Consider the following 23,290-nt stretch of genomic DNA (forward strand, 5'->3'; position numbering starts at 1 on the left):
TAAGTTGTTAAACAATTACTGTACTAAGAACAATTCTGAGTTACTTTTCTTTTTCAAGTTTTCTACGTATACTTCACTACATATCAGGGCTACTCTTCACTCTTCTGAGCTCCACTTATGTCAGCTACATCAATATGGGTTTCATGTTAATGAATCAACAATATAACCTACATATACCAGGCTCCTACTTTTACTCGTGATATATTTAGCTGATAATACTGCACTTTTACTTAACTAAGACTATAAATGGCAAACTTTTTTGTATCGAGTCATTACTCCTTCAACTTAACACTCGAGTAAAAGGATTTGAATACTTCTTTCATCATTGGTAATGTGACAGATTAATCATACATACACACACAATAAATGGTGTGACTATGCAACAGCTAAGGTGGTTAGTTCAATTCATGATTTCCCACAGTATGATTACACAAGAAAATCATCTTTAATTTCAGTTCAAATTTGGTGTATTTTGCAGTGCAAACTGGCAGAAAAAAAATAATGGCATGATAATATACAGTATGGTTCAATCAGAAGACTCAGCTGATAAACAAGGACTCAGTCCCAGTAAGGCACATGAAAAACATTTATGACCAATAAGTATTTGATGTGTGGTGTGCTTGGAAGACATGACAATGAGGGGAAGAATCTTTGGCTCATGAAGATCAATCGGATGATTCTCGGCTATCGTTTGAAGAATCCTGCAAGACTGGTGCTAATTAAAGCACAACTCTACAATCAGACAATCCCTTAAACTGCAGAACAGATTCATTAATTTATGTGCTTTCCCTTTTCATAATTGAAATCTATAATTATGTTCATACAGTGAGAAGTAAACAGTTATCATTTTTGACTCACCAAAAGATTAAATAGATAGTGGCACACAACACTGAGAGTGAAAAGAAATTAGCAAGGAGACACAAAATCCTATTTTTTCATTTTATATAATGTAATTGTAATTCATAATATGGGAACTTGTTCTTGTTCTGCCAATACAAAAATAACAGTCTATACCATTATGATCACCGTGCAAGTCAATTAAACCATTTCTTAGCCTACAGGAAACAGAATACCAACATTAAGATGCAGGAAGATGCAGGAACAGTCATTCTGATTCGGGTAGTGGTGGTCCAAGTATTCAGTAATATACATAAGTTAACAAGCGTTTGGTAATATTAAGTAATATGTTATATGGGAGCTGAGGCACTGATCAGAGATGAGAAGGAAAAAGGGTTCAGCTTGTAGCCTGTTCCACTGTAGAACTTATTCTGGAACTCCACCCTGTAAGACACAAGCAAAGTCAACATGTAACAGCAAATACAAACAACAACACCCACTCAGTTTCTTTGCATCTCTTCACCAACAATCCCGTCCAGTTTACTCTACAGTGGACACAAAGCAAGGACAATCACTGTTGAGTTACTAATGATTTGATGCCATTTTGGATGGTACCACTTCCAGGCATTTGTGGAAAACAAATCCCTTTGACCAGTATTTTAATGGAGACACCACAGGTGAAAACGTTCTTTTTTTTTCATGCACTGGTCAATTCTGTGATGCTGGGCCCATTATCTGTCTTGTTTAAAACTGTTTATTGTAGTTCAGATTTCAGTTCTCCTTACTTAATTAGATAATGCTTCTTTTTAAACAATATTTTAGAAAACCAAAACAAACCAATCTTAAGTGTATGAATGAAAGTATGAAAGGTGGGGGCTGGGTGGGGTTTCAGGGTGATATCTTTTAGTTAAACTCTTTGACATATTCACATGAGTGGGTTTAAAAAATTATATCGGCGAAAGAAGGAGGAGGGGGTTGGGGGTAAAAAAGGAAAAGCAGAAAGACAAATGACTATTATTAAAGATGACTACTCTGCATTACCTGCGTTTTGAAATAACAACCTTTGTCACAAATGTCATGTGGCGATCATACTGAGCTAAACAGAAGTACTTTGAGGTGGCTTCACACACATCATTTAAAACTTATTAAATTAAAAACTTCTTTGAAATCTTGGTTAATCCAGTTTTTCTCAGTCCTGGTCCTGGAGACCTCCCCTAACCTGCATGTTTTCGACGTTTCCCTGCTTCAGCACACCTGATTCAAACAATAAATTCTTATCAAGCCTTTTCAGAGCATGATGATGAGTCGAAACATCTAAAATATGTGAGGCCAGGGATCCCCAGAACAAAGACTCACTGGGGATAATCACCCATGGCTCGTATCCACAACCTCAGACACAAGGGGCGAGTCAGGATGTTGTCGAGCTACCTGCTAAGGGAGGAATCACAGCTGGCTTCACACTATGACATTACAGCCTATAGGCAATCACCAGGGTTGGCTGCAGAGGCAGATTTCAAACTAGTATCTAGTATCTGATCTTGGTAATTTATTTTTACAAAGACTGACAGCTCCATATGCGAGAAATTTCTGTTTAAAGATGCTCTCTATATTAATCCTGCCTTGCAAGACATGAGCATGGTAGTCTAAAAGTAACCTGGACAATTTGCATAAACCTTCAAAAAACACCTTAATTAAGCAACTCTCTCCCCTACCATCCTTACCAGTGTAGACGGAGTGCATGCAGGAAAGCCGAAAGTCCCTCCATAACCAATAGGATGGAGACGGTCAAGACAGCAAAAAAGGCGAAAATCACAAACAGGACTACAGACCCCACGTAGCCCTGCCACTTCAGGGCATTACGCATCACCATCACCCACAACACCTCTGACAGCTCTGTGGAGACACAAATAACCCACTGTGAGACACCCATCACTGCTCGGAAAAAATATATGGTGTGTGCATATGAATAACTGGCTGATAAAAGAATAGTATGAGTGTGTTAAAGAGGAAGTCTGAGTGTGTGAATCATGGGACTATGATGCTGTACATAGTGTGCGTGTGTGTGTGTGTGTGTGTGAGTAGGTCTGCCACTAACGTGCATGTGCCAAGCTGAGAGCCCAGAGTCGGAGGTAAGAGGCAGTGTTGGAGATGCAGCCCAGGCAGTATTCTATGGTGTGGATGGCCTGATGCATGAACACATCTGCTGCATCAAACTCCTGCAGACAGGACAGTTTAAACATTTGCACCCGACTCACAACAGCACATCTGTAACTGGACTTCATGTATTTAGTTACACAAACTTATTTCTTACCTCCACTTCAGCAGCTTCTCCCTCGGTCTCCCCCTGACGGGTGTTGATGGAGCCCTCATCAGCCACCAGCGGACGCCTGTCTTCCTCCTGATGTTGCAGAGAATCAGAAATGTATCAGAAAATACATCCTACTCTGGAAAAAAGGTTTATGAAAAGAAAAAAAAAAAAGGTTTGGTCAAACGCAGACTCACCACTTGATGTCGTCTTCTCTTGAATGAGATATATTCACACGTGGGCTTCCCTAGCAGGAGGACTGGGACAGAACAAAGGGCCAGCACCACCAGGACCTTCTGCACCACCCCCTACATGTGAAGAGTTACAGGACCAGATATTAAGCTTTTAAGCAACACATGCTTTGTAGGCAAACACTTGTGCTTTTGTTCAAGCCGCTGTCAGTTACCACAAATAGCATGTACTTTAACTTCTGCAAACCATTTACCTCAGAATGCCATGTTTATCTGAGGTGGTGTTAGGTTAGATTTCTACCCTCCAGATGTTCACTGGTTTCAGTTCATTTTACTCATTACTCAATGAAAATGAGCTTGCAGAGACTCACAGATATTCACCTCACAGTGAGCATTTCATTGTCCTTTTGTCTTATTACATTATTGTTGTTCAAAACATGACCAACATTTGCATTCTTATTGACTGTTAAAGTACTGATCATGAAGTCAGGTGCTGGTGTGTTTGTGACCGACTTTGACATTTAAGCTGTGAGAGTAATCTGCTGAACAACCCTTTGCTGACGAGCTACAGTCAGAGGATAAAACCAGGAGGACACAAAGAAAAAATGAAATATGGTGACTTTATCCATAAAAAAAAGCTGTTGCTGGCCAGCTGCTAGACTGTTTTGCCTGAGATGCTTTAACATGCCAAGTTTGGATAACTTTCAAAAATAACCAACATCAAATAAGCTTGAAATAAGATAGTGAAGACTAAATTTTCCCTGTGATGGGAGATAAAATAGGCACACATTTTAAGGATAATGAAACCAGACACACCTGTCCTGTATAGAGCGGTGGGTTCTGAGGATTGTCTGTAAAGAGGAACATGTCTATGAAGTGGATAAGTATACTGGGAGCGGTTTTGGACTGGGCTGGGGCATAGGCGATCCACTTGAAGACCACCATGAACACCAGGTAGCCAAACAGACAGAGCATGAAGAACAGCTCAGGGATCAGCACAAAGAACACACTGCTTATCTGACCAAAGTGCCTGGAGAAAACAATAACAACGAGGGAAAGCAGAGACAGGGAAACAAATTTACATGAAGGAGTATCGGAATAAATATGAACAGAATGTACCAAAAAAGTAAAACGTGATTACTTACCAATAGTTGAAGAACGACAAGCAGACTCCAAAAGTCATGTGAATGATACCGATGATGACCGACATCTTCATCTTGTACGAGTTAAGGAAAGTTAGTTTGTTGTTGGACAGACTCCAGATCTGACAAAGAAAGGAGAAATAATTATGAAGGATGTGACAAGGTGACAGCTTGCAAGAAAATGGACCATAACAGAATGATGAAAGACTGCGTTGGCCATACCGGGTCAATGCCAAATGGATAGGGGCTGGTGAAAACACCAGGCACAACAGGATCCATGGACAAGTACTGGTTCCCTGCCAGGACTGATGAACTAAAAGAAATAACACAACAGAAGGTAAAATGAACGAGAAACAAGGTGTGATGAAGTTGGGATTAAATTAAAAAAAAAAGAGGTCAAGCTTGAAGGTATAAAATGCCCTTACTTCCATATGTTCTTCTCGAACATCGGGCCGACGTGCCACGCTGAGTTGAAGGTGGTGAGGCCTTTGCTGAAGCACTCGTTGTAAACGGCCCCCGTGTAGACAGAGAACAATCCCATCAGCAGAATCAGGTACCTTCCTCCAAAGATCATCCGCCAGATCTGAAACATACCGATTTCATTTTAGTATTTAATGTGAAAGGTCAAAGACACTCTCTAACTTACATGTTTTTCTGAATCTTAAAGAACATATACAGACACAATAAAATATAGCTCCCTGTTGGGCAATGATCTCATCTATGTCATTTCATCAATTTCTTTGAAACATCAGTTAGGATGAGTATAAAGGACAATACCTAAAAATTCAATATCATATGAATTAATTAATTAATATTTTAAGTTGGTAAAAAAAAAATCCAAAAAAACCTGACTTCATCAAACTCAATCTTCTTAAGAGGAGCATACAGTCATACAAGCAGTAATGAATAAAACGCAAAGAAAAAAAAGTATTGGCAAACACTCAAGTTTCAGTTCAATGTCAGTATTTTCAGTTTTAATTCTTAAATATTATCAATTTGTTTTTTTTTATTTTTTGCTATTTTAAAACAAAATGGATGGAGATTAGTCAAGGGATCTGAATCAGATTCAATAAGATGACAGCAAATCCATCACTGCACAACTCTTATCGTTGTGTTGAGCTTGAGAGAGTGTGTGTGTGTGTGTGTGCACGTGTGTGGGCACTGTGAGCGATTATCCTTTGAATTACCTCATTGTTGTTGTGCTTCAGTTTGGGGTCCTTCTCCTCAAGGACCATCCAGAGGGCCGCCAGCGTCATCAGTAAGCCGTGGCCCACGTCCCCAAACATCACAGCAAACAGGAAGGGAAATGTAATTATGGTGTACACCGCTGCAGAAGCATTGAGAGAAAAGACTTGACTAAAGTTAAAGAAAAAAACATGTGTGAAGCTGAATATGTTTGTTTAGTGGTGTGAAGCCACACCTGGATTGACCTCACGGTAGTTGGCCACTCCATAGGCATCGACAATGTTTTGAAAACCAGCTGTGAAAGAATTGAGGGGAAACAGGGTAGGTGGAGACGTGGAGGAAGGCAAGCGGTTGTAGAAGGAATCGACCCCACTGCCACTCTTCCTCTGAGGACGGAGAAGAGGGTTGGATAAAAACGGCACAAGTGACAAATGAGGCGGTTTGCTTATTTATGTCAAGTCTCCATTGTCTTACCCCTCCCTCTCTCAGAGCGCTCTGCAGCTCAGGGAGCTTAGCCGTGGGACACCAGGCCTCGGCGATCAGGCATTTGTCAGTGACGGAGGGGCTGCACAGATTCAGCACCATCTGGACCGCCTTACACTTCTGCACTCGCACCTTCCACTGGGGCAGCGCAGCCACCGCCCGCATCAGCAGCTGCTGCAGGAAGGCCTCGGTCTGTGATAACACCTGAGGCAAAGGGAAGCGAGAGTGGGTGCATAAGCAACATGATTCAAAAAGCACAGAGCAGGAAAATAAAAAAAAACACAACATGTTCTTTGAAGACAACCAACGTGACTGCGGTTTTTGTGCTTTCTATTGTTTTCAAGTGTGATACAGATAACACAAAAGAGAGGTTAAATCCTGGTGATAGAAATTACATTCTGTGACATGCACTACACTTACTGATTTGATATCTTCAATTCTGCCTTGAAGTCCCTGGAGGACCTCCTCCCTGTCAGCTGCGCTCTCAGGGTATGCAAATGTCTGTGTGTGGAAGCTGTGGGGGGGGGGGGGGGAATAATCAAAAGATATTCAACCGCCTCCACAGATGCTGCAGTGTAGATATCTGCAATTCAAAAAAAAAACAAAAAACAAAACAAAACAAAAAACTGATTGACAGGTTTACCCACCAATCACATATCTTCTTGACTTTCTGTCCAATCTGATCTCCCCAGTAGGAAATTAGGAAGACTGTCCATTGCACCATTTCCCCCTGCGTATGAAGAAACATCAAACAGTTGCTCAAAAAAACAAACCATCAGAGACCATCCCTGTAACAGAAATAACCTTCACATCCATCTTTCAGCCATAATCCCCCCCCCCCACACCCAAGTTTTCCTGTTCATACCGTGCTCGGATGCTCAAGCCGATCCTCCATTTCTCTGAAATCTACGATAATATAACCGCGACATGCCCGCCACAACAACCGTTCAAATGAGGGGACCTTCCAAGGATGGACCACTCCTGCCACAAAACTGAGACAGGAAGGTCGCAGGGCGAGGTGTGTTAAAGGTGAATAAAGACATAAAACTCATAATGAGCATTACAGGAAATCAGATCTACCTGAGGTGGACATCTTGGCGGTTATCAAACAGGCCTTGGCTTTCCAGTATAGGCGGCGGTGCCTGTGAGAAGGAGAAGAACATTAGGTTTGTTTGTTTTTTTAATAATTTTTTTTGCAGACATACATTTGACGCACAGAAATTTTAAAAAAATCTAACCACCTGTGAGACTGTGAGAGAGTGTGTCCTGGTTAGGACACCCCGGTACTGACAGAGCTGGGTCAGCTGAGCCCGGAGGCTGTCTCTGTTCCTGGACACCTGGTGAGACACACGCATTTAAAAACCTCCCAAGCCAATAAGTTCAACCTCTATTGACTGAGTACTAATGAGACTCTTCTTTGTTTCCTGATCTCAGCCTCATTTGAAGTGCTCACCTCTCTAAGCTCTCTGGCCAGCCTCTCGCTCTCCTCCTCTATGGTGATGAGTTCTCGGGGCTGAGGGGCCAGAGGTGTCGGGTATGGTGGAGGGAGTGGACCCTGCAAGGGTGGAGACAGGGAGCGACGGATCTCCTGTTCCAGGAAGGCTGATGGGCACATAAAGAAGGTGAGAGAGGACAGAAACATGATTAACAGACAAAGAATATGGATGAAAATGTAGGTGGGGAACTTATAATACTTACTAAAAGTTTTCTCAAGTTCCTCACATCGTCTGACTTCACCAACAAACTTCCTCTGAAAGGCGTTTACATTCGGATTTAACTAAAACCAGAGGAGGACAGAAGAAGAGGGCAACAGGGTAACTCATTTTCATCTACAATCAGATTTAAAAATGCAGTAGAACCGACGTCACAGTCAGTTGTAAATAGATCGGTTGCTGTGGATAAATTACTGAGATTCAAAACACTAATCATTTACAGTTGAAGAACTGCGTCTGGGCAAGTTACTCACATCTCTGAACTCAACCAGACCCAACTCTCCCAGCTCACTGACACAATTGTAGGCTGAGCCGGACTGGAGGAAGAGCTGCACCAGACACACCTCCTCACTGCGAAACAAAGAGCCCATTGCTGCCTGCAAGACAACAAGGAAAGAAATTCAAATTAATAACATTTAAGTGAAGTTGAGGGAGGCAGCAAACAGTAAAAAGTTCAAAGAGGGCATCTGGACAATAATAGCCTCTCAGTGACGATGCAGAAGCTTAGGGGTGGAAACAGTTGAAAAGGGAAGCGTCAGGTCCTCCTGACTGATGATCAGGCGGAATTTCCATTGTTGCACAGGCATGGTTTTGCTAATATTACAAGCATATTTTAAGTTCACCTCTTTTTTCTATTTGCAAGTAAAATCCCTCTGTAATACATTACAAAAACATTACTATATGCACACACCCAAGTGGCAGATCATTACTATTATTAATACCTTTATAAAATAAGAATGTTCAGTTTCCACTGAAACTTTTTTTGTTAGAGAAGAGTTGAATTACCTGGTCCTTGGAAGGTTAGATTAACCCCACTGATATGAATCGGAGTGGAGAAAATACCACAACCTCCAAAATGACCATGAAATTGAATCAACACGAAAACTGAGCAGACTGTACTTGTATCTTGCAACAGCTAAATGTAACAAGTTATATAATTACATCATACACAATTGATAACAATGATAAAACAGGACGAGATGCATTTGGATAAACACTGGACTGAGACATTTCTACAAGGGACTTTGGCATTTCCTCCAACAAACAATAATCATAGCAGTTTTACCTGCCCGTGATTCTGTCACTTGATTTTCACTTATCATCGTCAGAAACAGGGCAAAGTTTCGTTTTCCGTGGCTTGACATGTCAATGAAACGAGGCTGAAAGATTACCATTAAACAAAATATGAAGCGCTAAAACATTAAAAAAAAGAATAGAGTTAAGTGAATAGGGGAAATCCACTGAGAAACAGACAGAGCACATGACAATAGGAGCCCGTGCACGGTCGAGAGAAACCGCTTCGCATGAGCTAAAAAAATGACGCCAAACACTTGGTACCTCACCTATGTGTCTCCTAGATTCCACTGGACTCCGACCTGCTGTCTCTCGGGAGGTCCAGCACCAAACCGACGGACAGACCGGTGACTGTTTACCGGGACAAACCAGACGTGTTTATGAGAAGTTTTAGATTTCAGCTCCCACTTCCCGTTTGTCACGTTACCGCTGCCTCACGTGACAGTGAGCGCTCTTCTCGCGTCTGGCCACAAGAGGCCGAGATATTCGGCTACTCAAATGGCGGTTAACGGTTGGATTCAGAATTTTAATGTCTAACGTTAGCTGTATGATTATGATGCGAATATAATCAGATAACAGATATCATGTGTGGTTGTGCTGGTTTGCGGAACACGAGTTGCTAAGCGACACCTTAATGCGTGGCGTGACTCTCATTTAACTATGGCCGTGTCCGAATTATTTTCCTCGTTCACTCATTCACTCACTATTACAGTGGGCGTTTAACAGCTTAGTCAGTAGTGAGCGGTCAGTTGAGATTGCGGACGCTTTCAACAGCGTTGACGTCCGTTAAGTTTCGAAAAGGACAAAGGGTTTGACATGGCCTTGCATTTAAAATCCCCTCTAAACGTGTATGCTGGGGACAATTTGTTTGCTGTAGTTTTTAACCCCCAAAAGATTACCTTGTGTGTTCATAAAATCACATATACGCTCATTGACTTCCAGAGCTGTGAAAACGGGTAACTTTTTTCATTTAAAAAGTTTAAATAATGGACACGCCTCTTACCGCTCGCTTCCCGTTTCCATATTACACCTTGTGTGTGTCTTTGTGGGCCATAAAACTTCCTGTGAAGTTTCAATTCCAAATTAAGCGAGCAGACACTTCGTCCCCTCATCGGATCAGCAAGTGAAAACAGTCCTGTAGTGCAAACCGCAGTGATCATTTCGCAAAGTGCAGCTCAAACAACCAGAGGTAACAAAACCGTAGGGTATTAGCAGTGAGACCAAAGCACACACACACACACATCAACCTGTAAGCTAATATGCAAGTGCTGAGCATTTTTAGTTTAGTGTAATAAATGCATGTAAATGAATTTTGATCTATGCAAGGGGACACAAGTCTTTGAGTTGACATGAGAAACGGATGAATAGCAATACAAAACATATTTTATTTTATTGTAAAAGGGCAGACCTGCAACAGGTAAAATAACAAGTAACGAGAAATACAATTGGAAGAAGACAAAAAAGTTTAAAATGAGGCAAGAAATGAAATAAGAAGGGAGCTTAAACAAGACTAAATTTTTCAGAGGAAAACAAATCTGTTGAATTTCATCCATGAATATGTCGGTTCATTTCATTATTAGCTGTATATCACTACAGACGCATTTTCATCTTACCCTAAAGATGATATTGTATGAAGCTGGTCTACATTAAGAAGCAAAGCAGATTGTGGTCACACTAATGACTTTGGAGTTGTATTACAACTAACTTTAGATCCCCTCAACCACACACACACATACAAAAAAAACAAAAAAAAAAATCAACCTACAGTAAAATTATATTTGCTGGCAAATCAGACAGAAACATAAAACTGCCTTCTGTATCTCATTTCACATCATTTACACTTTAGATACACAACAAACATGTTATCCTAACCATGACTGCTGTGGTTTCAGAGAGCTGACAGTTTTATGGCATCTCACTCCCGGACTTGAGGACAAACACTAATGAAGCAAAGTTAGCAGTGATTTTTTTTCTCCTGTTTTCTAAAAAATTCAGATCTATGCCAAGTCGGTGTCCAGGATCAAAACCTAGACACCATTCTACCCTCCTCTCAGTTGTCCTCCTCCCTTCATCCTGAGTTTATCCTCGTCTACAAACTGTAAAATTTGAGACTTCTGTCCATTCCAGCAGAGGTCAAGAACCGAGCGTTTTCCCCAAAGGCCACTCCAGTCACCAATCCTGTATGGTCTACAGTGAGACAGGAAAAAGCAAGGTCAAAACTCTGCTACTTCCTCAGCGCAAACACCATATGAAATACACAGTGGATGAGTATCTGATCAAGTTCTCCCATCACCTGTGAAGTTGAGAACCTCAGACCACTGCTTGCAGATGTAGACACGGATGTCAGAGCCTCCAACAGCCAGGTAGGTACCACTCTGGTCAAACACGAGGGACTTCACCTGAAACAGAAGAACAAAGTAATGAGATTCAGAAGTACAGGGATGTGAGAGTTTGGAGAATAGAGGAATGTATGCAATCCAGTGTAGACAAAAAAACTAAAACAAAACAAAAACATAATAATTCCTTACATGCTGTGTTGCCGTTAAATCCACAGAGAGAATGTATGTGGATTAACATAGTAATCTTGCCAAGCCTGTATTTTCAATTAGTACAACTAAACAGACTCTTACTTGCATGCTATGCATTTGTGAAGATCAATACATTTTTTATTCCTGGTTGGTAAATATAAAGCCAGCTTGAATGAAGACAGAAAACACTGGGAGAAACAGCTAGTGAGGCTCTCCAAAGTTATTCACCTACTGGCACCTGTCTACATGATACTATTTACCACATTTACTTTACTTAATCCAGATACAAACAGAAATGAAAAATTAACAAGTTGATGTTTTACATGTGGTACCTATCCTCCTCCATGAGGTGACAACAAGACTCTGGGATGTCATTGTGCCCAGCTAAGGTATAGCTTCCCATCTTTCTGCTAAAGGTAATTGCCTGCTGGCACAGCCTTCATTTTTAGTGTATAGACATTAGCAAGGTATCGATCATTACATCTAACTCTGGGAAACAAAATGAATTCCAAAAACTTCAAACTATTCCTTTTAGATGATAAATAAATGCAATTTCTTACCTCATAGTTGTTGTCCAGAGTGATGGTCTTGAAGTTCTTCAGTTTCCTCAGATCCCACAGTTTCAGAGAGCTATCTTGGGCACCTGGAGCGCAGCATCAGACAAGGACGTTAAGGTAGTTGAAAGAAACACAGTTAAATATACAGTGCCAGAGCCACTTAGAGCAAATCGAAAAGCTGAAGACAATCTGAGTATTTCATGGTACTGTATGTCAGTGTCTTGTGCAGTTTCTTCATATTCCCAATGTTTCTGCAACTTGATCCTTGTAACCTGAAGGAGAACATTTGCACAAATGATTAACATCAGCAGAGTAAAAATACTGTTTGTGGTTCTAACCTGTGGCCAGATAGTATCCGTTCTCAGAGAAAGCAATGGAGGTGACAGGACCAGAGTGGCCTGGGAAGTTGGCCACATTGGTGCGCTCCTTCAGATCCCAGATCTTGATTTGAGAATCAGCAGTCCCAGTGCCAAAAATGAGGCCATCAGGGTGGAACTGAGCACAGGTGAGAGCTGTAGGGGGCACACACAAATTTTATCACCGGAAGCAGCAGGTCACTTACTAAGACTGCCAAACACACATGGTGACATTAGGACACTTACCACAGCCAGCACTTTCATCAGTGACTTTGGTGAGGACTCTACCAGTCTGGATATCAGAAAAGGCCCAGTACTGCAGAACAGTAAAGACATAAAATGGGAAAGCATTAGTGCTGTGACACAATTAACCAGTGAAAAGAGCACTTATACTTATGTGATAAATACAGGATGTGGTCTGTCGAGATTTTCGTCAAATTGCACAAACACAAACACACACCTGATCCTCGGAGGAGCTGAGCAGGTAGTCCCCAGTGGCGTGTAGGGAGAGTCCAGTGACACCTGCCTCGTGGGCACGCACCACCTGGACACAGTTGCCCCCACTGACAGACCATACACGGATAGTGCTGTCTGGAGATGCAGAGAAAACCACAGACTGGAAGGGACAGACAGCAAGGGAAGGATGGATGGGAAAAAAAGAGCGGACAGTGAGTAAAAATAAGATAATCATCAAAATTATCACCGTCTATGTTTAAAATACAGAAAATGTTACCTGGGATGGATGGTAAATGACAGAGGTGACCTTCTTGGTGTGACCCTTAAGTGTTGCCACAATCTGCTCCTCGTTCTTGTCGAACACCACCACGTTCTTATCGGCTCCACCTGAGGAACACAAGAGGGTCGGCATCAAATTTATAACTCTTCAATTGAACTGTAGTGTGTAAACAACTCACAAACTCATCAAAATTGAAAGATGCAGCAGAGCGCTGAATAAAACAAATATACCAGTGAGAACTTTGTTGGTGTCTGAAGGACACAGATCCAGAGCCAGAATACCAGGGACACTGGCACTATGAAGACCCTGAAAGCAAACAAAGAGAGCGCATGGTGTCACTATGGACATTAGGTCCATCACAACACTCTCTACACTTCCTGATTAAAAAGGAAAAAATGAAATTTATACTAAAAAAAACAAAACAAAAAAAAAAACAGTATACTTACAGCATGAGAGGCCACTTGGCGGTATTTGCTGAGATCCTCAGCTCTAACCAGCTCCTCTGGGACGGTTTTTCCTCTCTGGTGAAATACAATTAAGCAGTTACATGGGTTTGACAGTATGTGACACAATACCACAATAGCTATAAATAAGGGTAAGAGCCTTAGAATACCTTCTTTCTTTCTGTAGTCAGGATAGTAGCCTTGTCTTGGAGCTGTGAACAGAAAACAGACATATTGAAACAAACATCTTAGGCCTGTTTAAGAGAATGGAAATGGAGTATACCTGCACAAATCATTCTAAATCACAAATCTTCAATTCAAAAAGGAAGAAAAAAAAATCATACCTTCTGGATGATCTCTGGGGTCATTCCCACCTGTTCACTAATCTCCATTGGCTCTCCACCAGCGCCCTGAGGTACAGACAGGAGAATAAGATTGTTAGGAGGAAGCACAACAAAAGATCACAATGACAATTTCTGATGAGTATCTCATTGACTAGAATTAAAAAGGTCAATCACTCACTGCTGCAGTTGGCTGAGAGGCAGGGACCGCCTGAGGGGCAACCAATCCAGCCTGGGGTTTGAGTGTGGCAAGAGCTGTGACGAGGAGAGAGACTCTCTAAGAAAACATGCTATCAAAACATTATCTAAGAGCTCATGTGGCCGTACAGCACCTTCGGGAGACGGCTGACGTGCTTCCCAAACGGATTTGTGCGCTGCAATAAAGGACATGCACAAACTGCTGCCAACCTACCTTCTCTTGCAGCAGTGACCTCCTTGGTGAGTCGAGCGATGACTCTGCAAGCGGCATCATGTTGGTAAAGAGCGTGTGACAGTTCTTGGCGAGTGGTCTGCAGCTGCTGCCGAAGGGTGAAGCTGTGAAGCATAACAGCATCCTAAAAGAGAAAAGAGAATACAGAAACTATTCTCACTGTTTAAAATCAATATTTTAGAAAAGACAAAAACAGATAAAAAAAAAGTCTAAGCTGCAGGTAAATTACAATTCCCTGAGACGCATTCCTCTCTTGGTTGAATTTTTCAAGACTATGCATTGTACTGCGGTCTACTAAAGCAGCTGCTGTTCACATTCTGCTCAAACCAAGGTGTACTACAAAGAAAAATATTGGTGAAAGTTTGTCTTGAAAGAAAAGCCACCTGTTAGTTCAAAACAGAACATGTGTGTAACATTTACAGTATGAACGTGTTTTGCTGTGGATTTCTCCTTTGTCATCACCTTAAGGTCAACAATACTTACCCACTCATCTTGAAGGGACTTGAGAATGGCAGGGATACTTGTTGCTGATGGTGCCTTTGGCCTAATGGGATGGGACACTGAAACAGAGAAAAGTTGCTTATATTGAGGTCGAGCCGTCTCACCTTTCAGAAATGTTACATTTTAATTTTACCAACTTAAATTAAATGAATTATTGAGAAATTACATGCCTTAGTTGGAAAAATAAAATTATTAAATTAGCACAATATATCTCTATCCTGACATTTGCTAAAACGGTCACAAATACTGAAAATACTGCTAAATAAGGCTTTCACTGAAACTAATGCAGTTTCAAACAAGAACCCTGCAACTGATACACAGGTATGGTATAAATAAATATGGTGAACACAATATAAAAGACATCTCTGAATAATTCTGTGTATACGCATATCTAAATGTCACCCTACCAACCGAACATAAAGATAAATAAAAACACCTCAATTCAAAAAAATCTGAAAATTCAGGAGGACTTACTATGGGGCGGTTGTAAAAACGGCATTCGTTTTAGTTATGTGTATAGTTACCCAATAAACTTGCAACTGAGTATAGATATAATACTGCTCCCAGTAATTTACCTTTGATGTCTACAAGCTGTTCCTCAGACAAGGGTTGTCCATTCATCGGGTCCGTTCCATTCTCTGCGATGTACTTCTCGATCAGCCTGCGCTCAAACACCTGGTTAGACACCGGGGAGACGCACGGGTGCTCCGGCACCTCGTTGGAGACTAGAAAGAAACACACTTACAGCTTAAAACCACATGATACCACGTGAGAATTAAACAATCGCAAACAAGTCCAGTAAACTAGTACAAGGAGAAAGAGGCACTGCATGGCCGCTAACGTTAGCTAGGTCAGCTAGTAGCATTAGCGCGGTGCCTAGCTAAACTACACTGCCTCCGTCATATGGATGAATTCAACTCCACTCACTTGCACAAACCAAAGACATCTTCCTAGCGCAGTTTTTAAGTTTTTTCCAAAGATGAAATCAGTCGCGTTCTGTACTCTGATACTTATTACCGCTACTCTATACTTATGTTTTACTCAAATTGCAAGTAGCACGCTGTCCTTTCATTGCCGCTACAAGCTGGTTTTCTTCTTCTACGCTTTCTTCCAGTCCTTGACGGTCCCAGCCTCACAGGTGCTCCACTGCCCTCTACCGCCAGAAAACACCACTGGCACCAAACACCAGTGATGAAAATATTAGTGGATGGAAAATTAATTGACAGCAATTTTTTCCTGATGGTCTTACGTCATTTATATAGCAAAAACAAACAACGTTCTCTGTTTCAGCTTCTCAAATGTGAGGTGTTTAACTCGTTAAAATCTTAGGGTTAATATCTTAGGGTTCTCGACTGTCATGTTATGTGAAATGTCGCGTGTGATGTCACTCTGACTTTGTGAATGCATTTTTTTCTCACTCTTCATTGCATTTTATATGCAAATAATCAATTACAAAATCCACAGATTAATTCATAATGAAATTAATCCTTTCTCATAGCCAAACTTACAGTGAATTTAAAACAAATACACATGAAATGTGTTAGACTTTTTATTGTTACATTTTGACAATCCAAATATAACATAAGCAGCAGTTCAACCTCTTCTGTCACTTGAAATTTTTGGTGATAAGACATTATCCTGTACACAAGATTCACAGATCAACAGGTTATTGCAATATTTGGTGGAACATGTGACATTTCACATAGCTAATTTTTCAGTTACCCTAAAGGTAAATACACTATATTACTGTAAAAATTATTGAGCTCCAGGACAGATTTTTAACTTTACAATTAAATGCTGGAGTCAGGAATGGAAAACCTTATGGATGGAGGAAAATACATCAACTAAGTCTTTTTTACTGTACAGTGCATAAAAATTCCCTTTGCAAACTTTTGTATCTTAATGCTAATTTCCGTATAGCCCTAGAGATCATACATCACCTCTCACAAACACCGGACTGTCACTCAGAAAACCCAGTGCAGATCATATTGGTCCTGAGGGTACAGAGGTAAGTAACAGCAGGAGATTTCAGGAGCACCATCAACAGTGTCAAGAAGTATGTATTATGAGGCAGGAAGGCTAATGCTCAACTCATGCTTCAGAAAAAAATACATGCAACATTGATACTTGGTATAAATACTGAACTGTTAAAACTAAGCTAAGACACAAAAGGCACACGTGACGTCCTTCATTTTCATCCTCACTCCATCTGAGAATCTTGTTCTGTGGTTTCTCGAAGCCTACTGTTTCATCAACCCTCATTTCAGCCCCCATTGTCTGCTTTCATAAGAAGTTCAGTTTCTCCGAAGTGTAAACACTGACGGATTCAGAGGTGTCCGTGTCTAGAGGCAGTGTGGAAAAGTATTCCTGTGATTCACTCCACCTTTCTTTGCTTCCATCTTTCTTGATCTGGAACTGAACGCAGTCCTCTGAGGAATGGAGGCAGTCTGAAGCCCCAGGCACTGAAAAGGACATCTTTCGTTCTCCCTCGTTAGATGTGACCTGCTATAAAGGAATGAAGAGATGTTTAGTAAATATTTTAATCTGTGACATACAAATACTCACAGCCTGAATATAGCATTACCTCAGTAGCCGAGTTATGACTGGGGGAGTCTGCAGCTGCTAATCTGTGAGCTCCCTGGTTTTGAGCTCTAGGAGTCCCTACCATAACTGGACTATAATTCTGGAATTACAAACAACACACATGAGCATATATGGGTAACGCACATTAAAAAAACATTAAGCAAAGAAACAAAACTGGCTAACGTAGTGAGTTAATGAGCCTTACAGTATGAGCTGGACTGGCTCTTGGAGTCAATTTTCTTGGTGTTCCAGGCTGCTGAGAGTGACTGTAGAAGCCCGAGGGCTGAGGCCTGGGCTGGCTGTAGGCCTGCACAGACAAGCAGAGACACACAGACACACAAAATTCATGCAAACCACTTATAACGTAGTCACAGAGAATACAATGCTGGTTGTGAAAGTTAGACTTTGCAAGGACGTCGCAACATACGGCATACAAATGAGCGTTCGATTAAGAAAAAGGGAACAAAAAGGTTAATTTTTTTCATTGGTAATCTGTATGTATGTTTTAATTGTGTATCTGCAGCATTTTGGCAAAAACAAAGCCACAGAGGGCTCAGTCTTCATTTAGGTGTATTTATAAAGGATTTTCAGTTGACATTCACTAAGAGGCATTCACCCTGGATGTGATTCATGTTGGATGCTCTGTGTTGCTTTTATGTTGTCATAAAAGTAAAGAACACAGCTTCCTTATAATACTCCCAGAGATCTTAAAAAATATCTTTTAGGTTTAATTCCAAAAGAAATTGTGAGAAAGTTTAAACTTGAGTCTCCCCAATATGACATATGGATTCAATATGTATGAAAACTTGAATAACATATAAAGTAAAAACTGTCATGTAATGGCCATGTTAATGGCCTGTATTTGATTTATAACTAGATAAGTGTGGAAGCACCCAGAACTGCGTAGGATGGTGAATGGTGAGTTAAAAATAAGTAAAAAGCCAGTATTGGTGCTAATCAGCTCTTCCTGATTTCCTCACCTGAATGTTGACCCTCGGAGGGTTCGCTGGTGGTGTGCGGTCTGCTCTGAGACCAGGAATGATCTGTGAAAGGCTGCAGTTCGGGTATCGCTTCATGAACAGAATGAAACCAGCCAGTGACACAAACATGCCAGAAGGCACAGTGATTGACTTGAGAAGTGCTCGCCATCTGCCCCCCTTTTCTGTAGAGAAATAGGGGAGATATGAGGACAAATGGCGACTATGGGGATGCAATGAATTCCAATGCAAAAAAAAAAACGCCATTCAAACGCACGCTGTCACGCACCAATAACCTGCAACAAGGTGGAAGACACCAGGTTTCCATTCTCATCTCTGATTTCATATACCCCATCGTGCCTTGAGGTCAGGCTTGCAATGACAACCTCATTCATGGTGCTGTTCCTTCCTAGAGAGATGAGGCCTCTGTAGCGCAGGTCATGGTCCATTATCTGGCCTCCGCGGATCAACTGCACAGGATCATGGGGTGGCTTGGGGTCAAATGGATCCGGGGAGGATTTGTCAGGGTATCGGGATGGGGTAAAAGTGAGGTGTGTATGAGGGACAGGAAGAAAGAGGGGCAGGTTTAGAGACTCCTTGGTGAAGCGGGTAATATTGAAGGAGTGCCCTGGATCCACAAGCAGGATCATGAACACAGAGAGAGGAGCACAGAATGAAAGGTATGTGGGGGCGTCAGACAGAAACGGAAACATAAAATATAAATGTTACAGTTGACAGGGTTGAAAAGTTAAGAGATTTATCAGTGAGCTTCTTAAAACCCATCCCGCTCACCACGGACTGTGAGGGTGCAGCGCGACACGACCTTCCCATTGCCGTCTCTCATAGTGTAGTTGCCCTGGTCGGCTTGCGTCACTCTCTCGGCCACCCAGAGCTTCCCAGCCCTCAGTAGCCGCCCCCGGCCAGCATTGCTGGTCTCAGGGTCCGTCCGGTTCCACAGCACAACAGGCATGGCATCAGGTGGAGCACCCCTGGGAGAAAACTCCAGCAGGGAGCCGTTTCTGGGGATGCTGTGCTCAAAGTTCTCGCCATAGTTTCTGTGGTAGGACTTAATGCATTCTGCAGCAAGAGAAAGAGGAGGGATGGATAAAAGGGAGGCAGAGGGAATGATGTAAGCAAGTAAGGTAATTTATTGTTAAGTCTCATTCAAAAGTCAAAGAATTCTGAGAACCTAGAGCTGAGACTCCAAGGTCTCTGCTTACTAAAATGAACTTTTTCCTCACCACTTAAATCTAATTGTTCAAGGTCTAACCATCCATCCATCCATTTTCTATACCACTTTGTCTGTGCAGGGTTGTGACCATTTTAAGCAGTTACGGCTTAATAAAAACCAATAGTTCCAAACACTTTTGGCTTATAGTCTGTTAAAGTGAAGTGTTGTCTCTGCTGATATCTATATGACATTACTTTTAGCATCACTATCCATCCATTTTCTATACCGCTTATCCATTTGGGAGGAAGCAGGAAGTACCGTGAGTGAATGGTGAGTTAAAAACAAGTAAAAAGCCAGTATTGGTGCTAATCAGCTCACAGGGAGAACATGCAAACACCACACAGAAGAGCCCAGACTGGGATTTGAACCACCATGCTGTCCTGTCTAATGATCCAGTGATTACCAAGACTACATGTGTGTAGCAGAAGTTTCATATTTAATATCTCTCATGCCATCAGAAGCATCTTGTGGTTAAAAGTAGCTCTATCTTAACCAGCTACAACCATAAAACGATGCATCAGTATCAACATTATATATTCAAAATATAATAAGAATTATATGTAAAATACACGAGAGCCATTTTTCTGCAGAATGAATACTTTGACTTTTGAAACTTTCAGTACATTTTCCTTTGTACTTGTATAAAGCAGATTTTGAATACTGGACTATGACTCAAATTGAGTATTTTTAAGTTAATATATAACAAATGAGTCAAGTGATGATTATGAACAAAACAGGGACGGATTTCCAAACAGAGAAAAGTTTTGTACCTGAAACAATCAAACGAACAGTCTCGTATGTGAATCCAGATGACAGCTTGATGGCATAAAGTCCCTGATCGCCATGAGTCACTTCTCTCAGGACTAACATCTTGTCTCTGGTCCACTCAAACCGTGGGTCCTTTACCTAAAGTTTTAAAGCATATATGTTTGGGAAATCTGTATTATGCAACAAAGAAACAAAAACTCAAGTGGCAACACACTTGCACTCACGTTTATTCCGTCCAGCAGGAGGCGCCTCGGTCCCTCAGAGTCTGGCGTGAAAGTCACCATTCTGGATGTGGAGTACACGGGCAGACGAAATTCCTTCCCAGCACACACCACATGGGCTTCATCTCTTTCACCTGTCAAAGCGGAAAGGGAAGTTAGAAACCTCTTCAGGTGAACCTCACCCAAATATCACTGAGGAAATTATGGCACCGCCTTCTAATAAAATTTACAAATAAATAACTAAAGCAGTTATAAGGGTCTATTCTTGGACTACTTTTATGTCCAATAATATATATATACATCAATTATATACAGAATAAATCACAATTTACAATGCTTTATTAATGACTTTTATAATTCTATTTGCATTTATAATTGCACATGACTTACTAGCTTTGGCTAAAAACTGTAGGCCTACATCTTATCAAAACAGGGAAACCATTACTGGTTGCTGGTTTATCATCATCAATAATACATCATTACCACATAAAACCCAAAGGTTTTTTTTTTCCTAAACAGCCCCTAAACAAACAAGCAAAAAAATTTCTAATGCGCGTGTTTCCAAGAAAACAACTACAGCTGTCACATTAAAATGTTTAATATAGCACTTACTCCTTGTTCTTCAAATGATAAGTTTAACTGCTGGACAAAGTATATGTGCACTTTAGATCATGTGTGATAAATATTGGACCAATGATTGGCTTCCAAACTATTTGTGATGTCAAAATCCATGCTTGCAGCAGCTTCTTGAAATCAGATTTTCAATGAGCACAGAGAAAATTGACACTTTCAGCAAACAATGTGTGGAAACATTCACCAACTTACCCACAGCAAGAGGAAGCGTGAAAAGGACAATGACGAAGACAGAGGAGGACATCTTCTCCTGAGAGGACAGATCAGATTGTTTCATTAACAAAACACGGTGGACATGGACGCTCCTCTGAAATCAAGCCGCAGGACATGATCATGGTTGATCATGGATCAACAAGCCCCACCTCCGAGGGGGAACCTCAAAGACAACTGAGACGATGTTTCTGTAGAGCAATGCATACTCCACACATCCAAACTGACCAGTATTGACACATTCTCACCAATGGTGCTCTGTCTGCTGTTTAGACTCACGTCCACGCAGGTATTCAATATGTTCCCCATGATGACCAACATTTATGGTGACATAGTGGACAATTAGGCCGTCAATAAGCACTGCGCTTACAAATGATCACACGACATGCGACGCATCTCGTCTGAACTCACCTGCAGGATGTGTGTGGAAAATAAGTGCACCTCCGCTTAAATGTTTACAGGAATGAGGGTGGAAAAGGAGGATAACAACGTCCTCTGCAGTGGAGCGCGCATGTGCACTGGCTCCCTTCTTTATTTCTGAGGATGATGAGCTGTATTCTCAGCAGCTCCTGCGCAAGATGCGTCGCGTGTTGCTGTTGTTTTTGCAGGTTCTCGGCTATTAATACGCCACTAGCGCAAAAGGATTAAAGGTTAGAAAGATGCGTTGCTCCTGATGAGGGATGTGCCAAAATTAAAACTTGAAATGTTACCAGGAACTTACAAGAACACGAGGATAGATCCTCTCTTATAGAGAAGATCTTTCTGCAGAGGAATTAGGCTTCTGAATTACGCTACAGATTTGAGGTACTTGCACTTTACTTGAGTATTTTTTTTTCCATTCAGTGCTGACACTCCACATCATCACAGACGGGGAATATTGAACGTTTAACTCCACTATATTTATTTTACGATTAGAACTTTCAAACTAGGACTTTGCTACTGTCATCGATTAACCACGATTAAACGAACCATCGATTAAACTCTAAGAAACTTCTTCGGGCCGCGGAGCTCATTTGAGATGGTCTGACGCAAAGTGGGCAAACGTGCTGTGATGTGAGGAGTTCACATTTCAAATTGTGAATGATGGACGTTGTGTCTTCCAGGCTAAAGATGGACCATTCAGGACACAAAGTTTAACAGAACAGAGACCCTAGACTGTTCAGCTGCTTAAGTATCATATCGAGTAAAAATGGGGAGGAATTTCACCTTCAAAGCTTCTGCCATTAGTGTCCTCAGTTCCCAAACACTAACTGAGTGTTGTTTAAAGAAAAGTTGATGTAACACAATGGTAAAACATGGCCCTGTGTTGCAGGCATCAAAGTCAGAATAAGAGTATATTTACATAAAAACAAGGTTGTTTGAAGTGTCATCAGTTTAAGCCATTTGTATTGACATTTTACGTTTTGGGGTTGTAAATGACAAAAGAAACAAAGAAAAAAAACTGCATAAAGAAGCTGACATGAGCCTTCTTGTAGAAATGATTTGTACTTGTGTTGTGTTGAGAAAGTAAAAGAAAAAAATGGTTTATTATTTAAAGTTGAAATATTGATGTTATAAGGATCTGAAAAACTAAAATGAAAAACACTTATAGCTTATACAAACATCTATAAAATAAACAGTATCCACAGATATGTTTTATTTTTGTTGTTGTTGTTGTTATTGTTTTTTTGTTTTTTTGTTGGCTATATGTCCAACAGTTATGGCCTAATAAAAACCAATGGTTCAAAACATTTTTGGCTTATAGTCCGCTTAAGTGAAGTATTGTCTCTACTGATGCCTATATGACATTACTTTTTGCATCATTATCCATCCATCCATTTTCTATTAACCCCATGTGCATGTGTTG

The 23,290-nt window shown here is 41.1% G+C and overlaps 3 protein-coding genes across 4 annotated transcripts; all 3 read right to left on the minus strand.

Moving 5' to 3' along the window:
- Positions 1–426: 426 nt before the first annotated feature.
- Positions 427–9,611, minus strand: tcirg1b (T cell immune regulator 1, ATPase H+ transporting V0 subunit a3b). Its single transcript, XM_046405340.1, has 21 exons — positions 9,199–9,611; positions 8,110–8,232; positions 7,842–7,920; positions 7,597–7,745; positions 7,385–7,480; positions 7,224–7,285; positions 7,009–7,135; positions 6,791–6,873; positions 6,564–6,657; positions 6,135–6,347; positions 5,896–6,046; positions 5,663–5,802; positions 4,901–5,058; positions 4,698–4,788; positions 4,479–4,597; positions 4,150–4,363; positions 3,340–3,450; positions 3,149–3,235; positions 2,933–3,053; positions 2,559–2,730; positions 427–1,281 (listed from the first exon to the last, which is right to left on the minus strand). Exons 2-21 carry the CDS (start codon positions 8,224–8,226, stop codon positions 1,188–1,190), a joined length of 2,478 nt encoding a protein of 825 aa, XP_046261296.1. The 5' UTR covers positions 8,227–8,232; positions 9,199–9,611; the 3' UTR covers positions 427–1,187.
- A 679-nt stretch (positions 9,612–10,290) lies between these two features.
- prpf19 (pre-mRNA processing factor 19) lies at positions 10,291–15,949 on the minus strand. The gene is made up of 16 exons (XM_046405344.1): positions 15,749–15,949; positions 15,397–15,546; positions 14,804–14,880; positions 14,303–14,444; positions 14,072–14,145; positions 13,894–13,959; positions 13,720–13,761; positions 13,553–13,627; positions 13,337–13,412; positions 13,104–13,213; positions 12,831–12,986; positions 12,617–12,686; positions 12,353–12,526; positions 12,018–12,100; positions 11,223–11,328; positions 10,291–11,116 (listed from the first exon to the last, which is right to left on the minus strand). Exons 1-16 carry the CDS (start codon positions 15,765–15,767, stop codon positions 11,019–11,021), a joined length of 1,518 nt encoding a protein of 505 aa, XP_046261300.1. The 5' UTR covers positions 15,768–15,949; the 3' UTR covers positions 10,291–11,018.
- A 414-nt stretch (positions 15,950–16,363) lies between these two features.
- LOC124068678 lies at positions 16,364–22,656 on the minus strand. Of its 2 annotated transcripts, none has more exons than XM_046407081.1 (10): positions 21,856–22,656; positions 21,427–21,484; positions 20,605–20,735; positions 20,383–20,518; positions 19,174–19,458; positions 18,671–19,009; positions 18,385–18,566; positions 17,610–17,711; positions 17,406–17,504; positions 16,364–17,323 (listed from the first exon to the last, which is right to left on the minus strand). In XM_046407081.1, the coding sequence occupies exons 2-10, from the start codon at positions 21,476–21,478 to the stop codon at positions 17,105–17,107; spliced, it is 1,545 nt and encodes a 514-aa protein (XP_046263037.1). In that variant the 5' UTR covers positions 21,479–21,484; positions 21,856–22,656; the 3' UTR covers positions 16,364–17,104. The 2 variants fall into 2 exon arrangements, with proteins under 2 accessions (XP_046263037.1, XP_046263036.1); XM_046407080.1 differs by having other exon boundaries at positions 16,364–17,326; positions 21,856–22,655.
- Positions 22,657–23,290: the final 634 nt, after the last annotated feature.

The sequence above is a fragment of the Scatophagus argus genome, chromosome 12 (assembly GCF_020382885.2).
Source record: "Scatophagus argus isolate fScaArg1 chromosome 12, fScaArg1.pri, whole genome shotgun sequence".
Classification (NCBI taxonomy): Eukaryota; Metazoa; Chordata; class Actinopteri; family Scatophagidae; genus Scatophagus; species Scatophagus argus.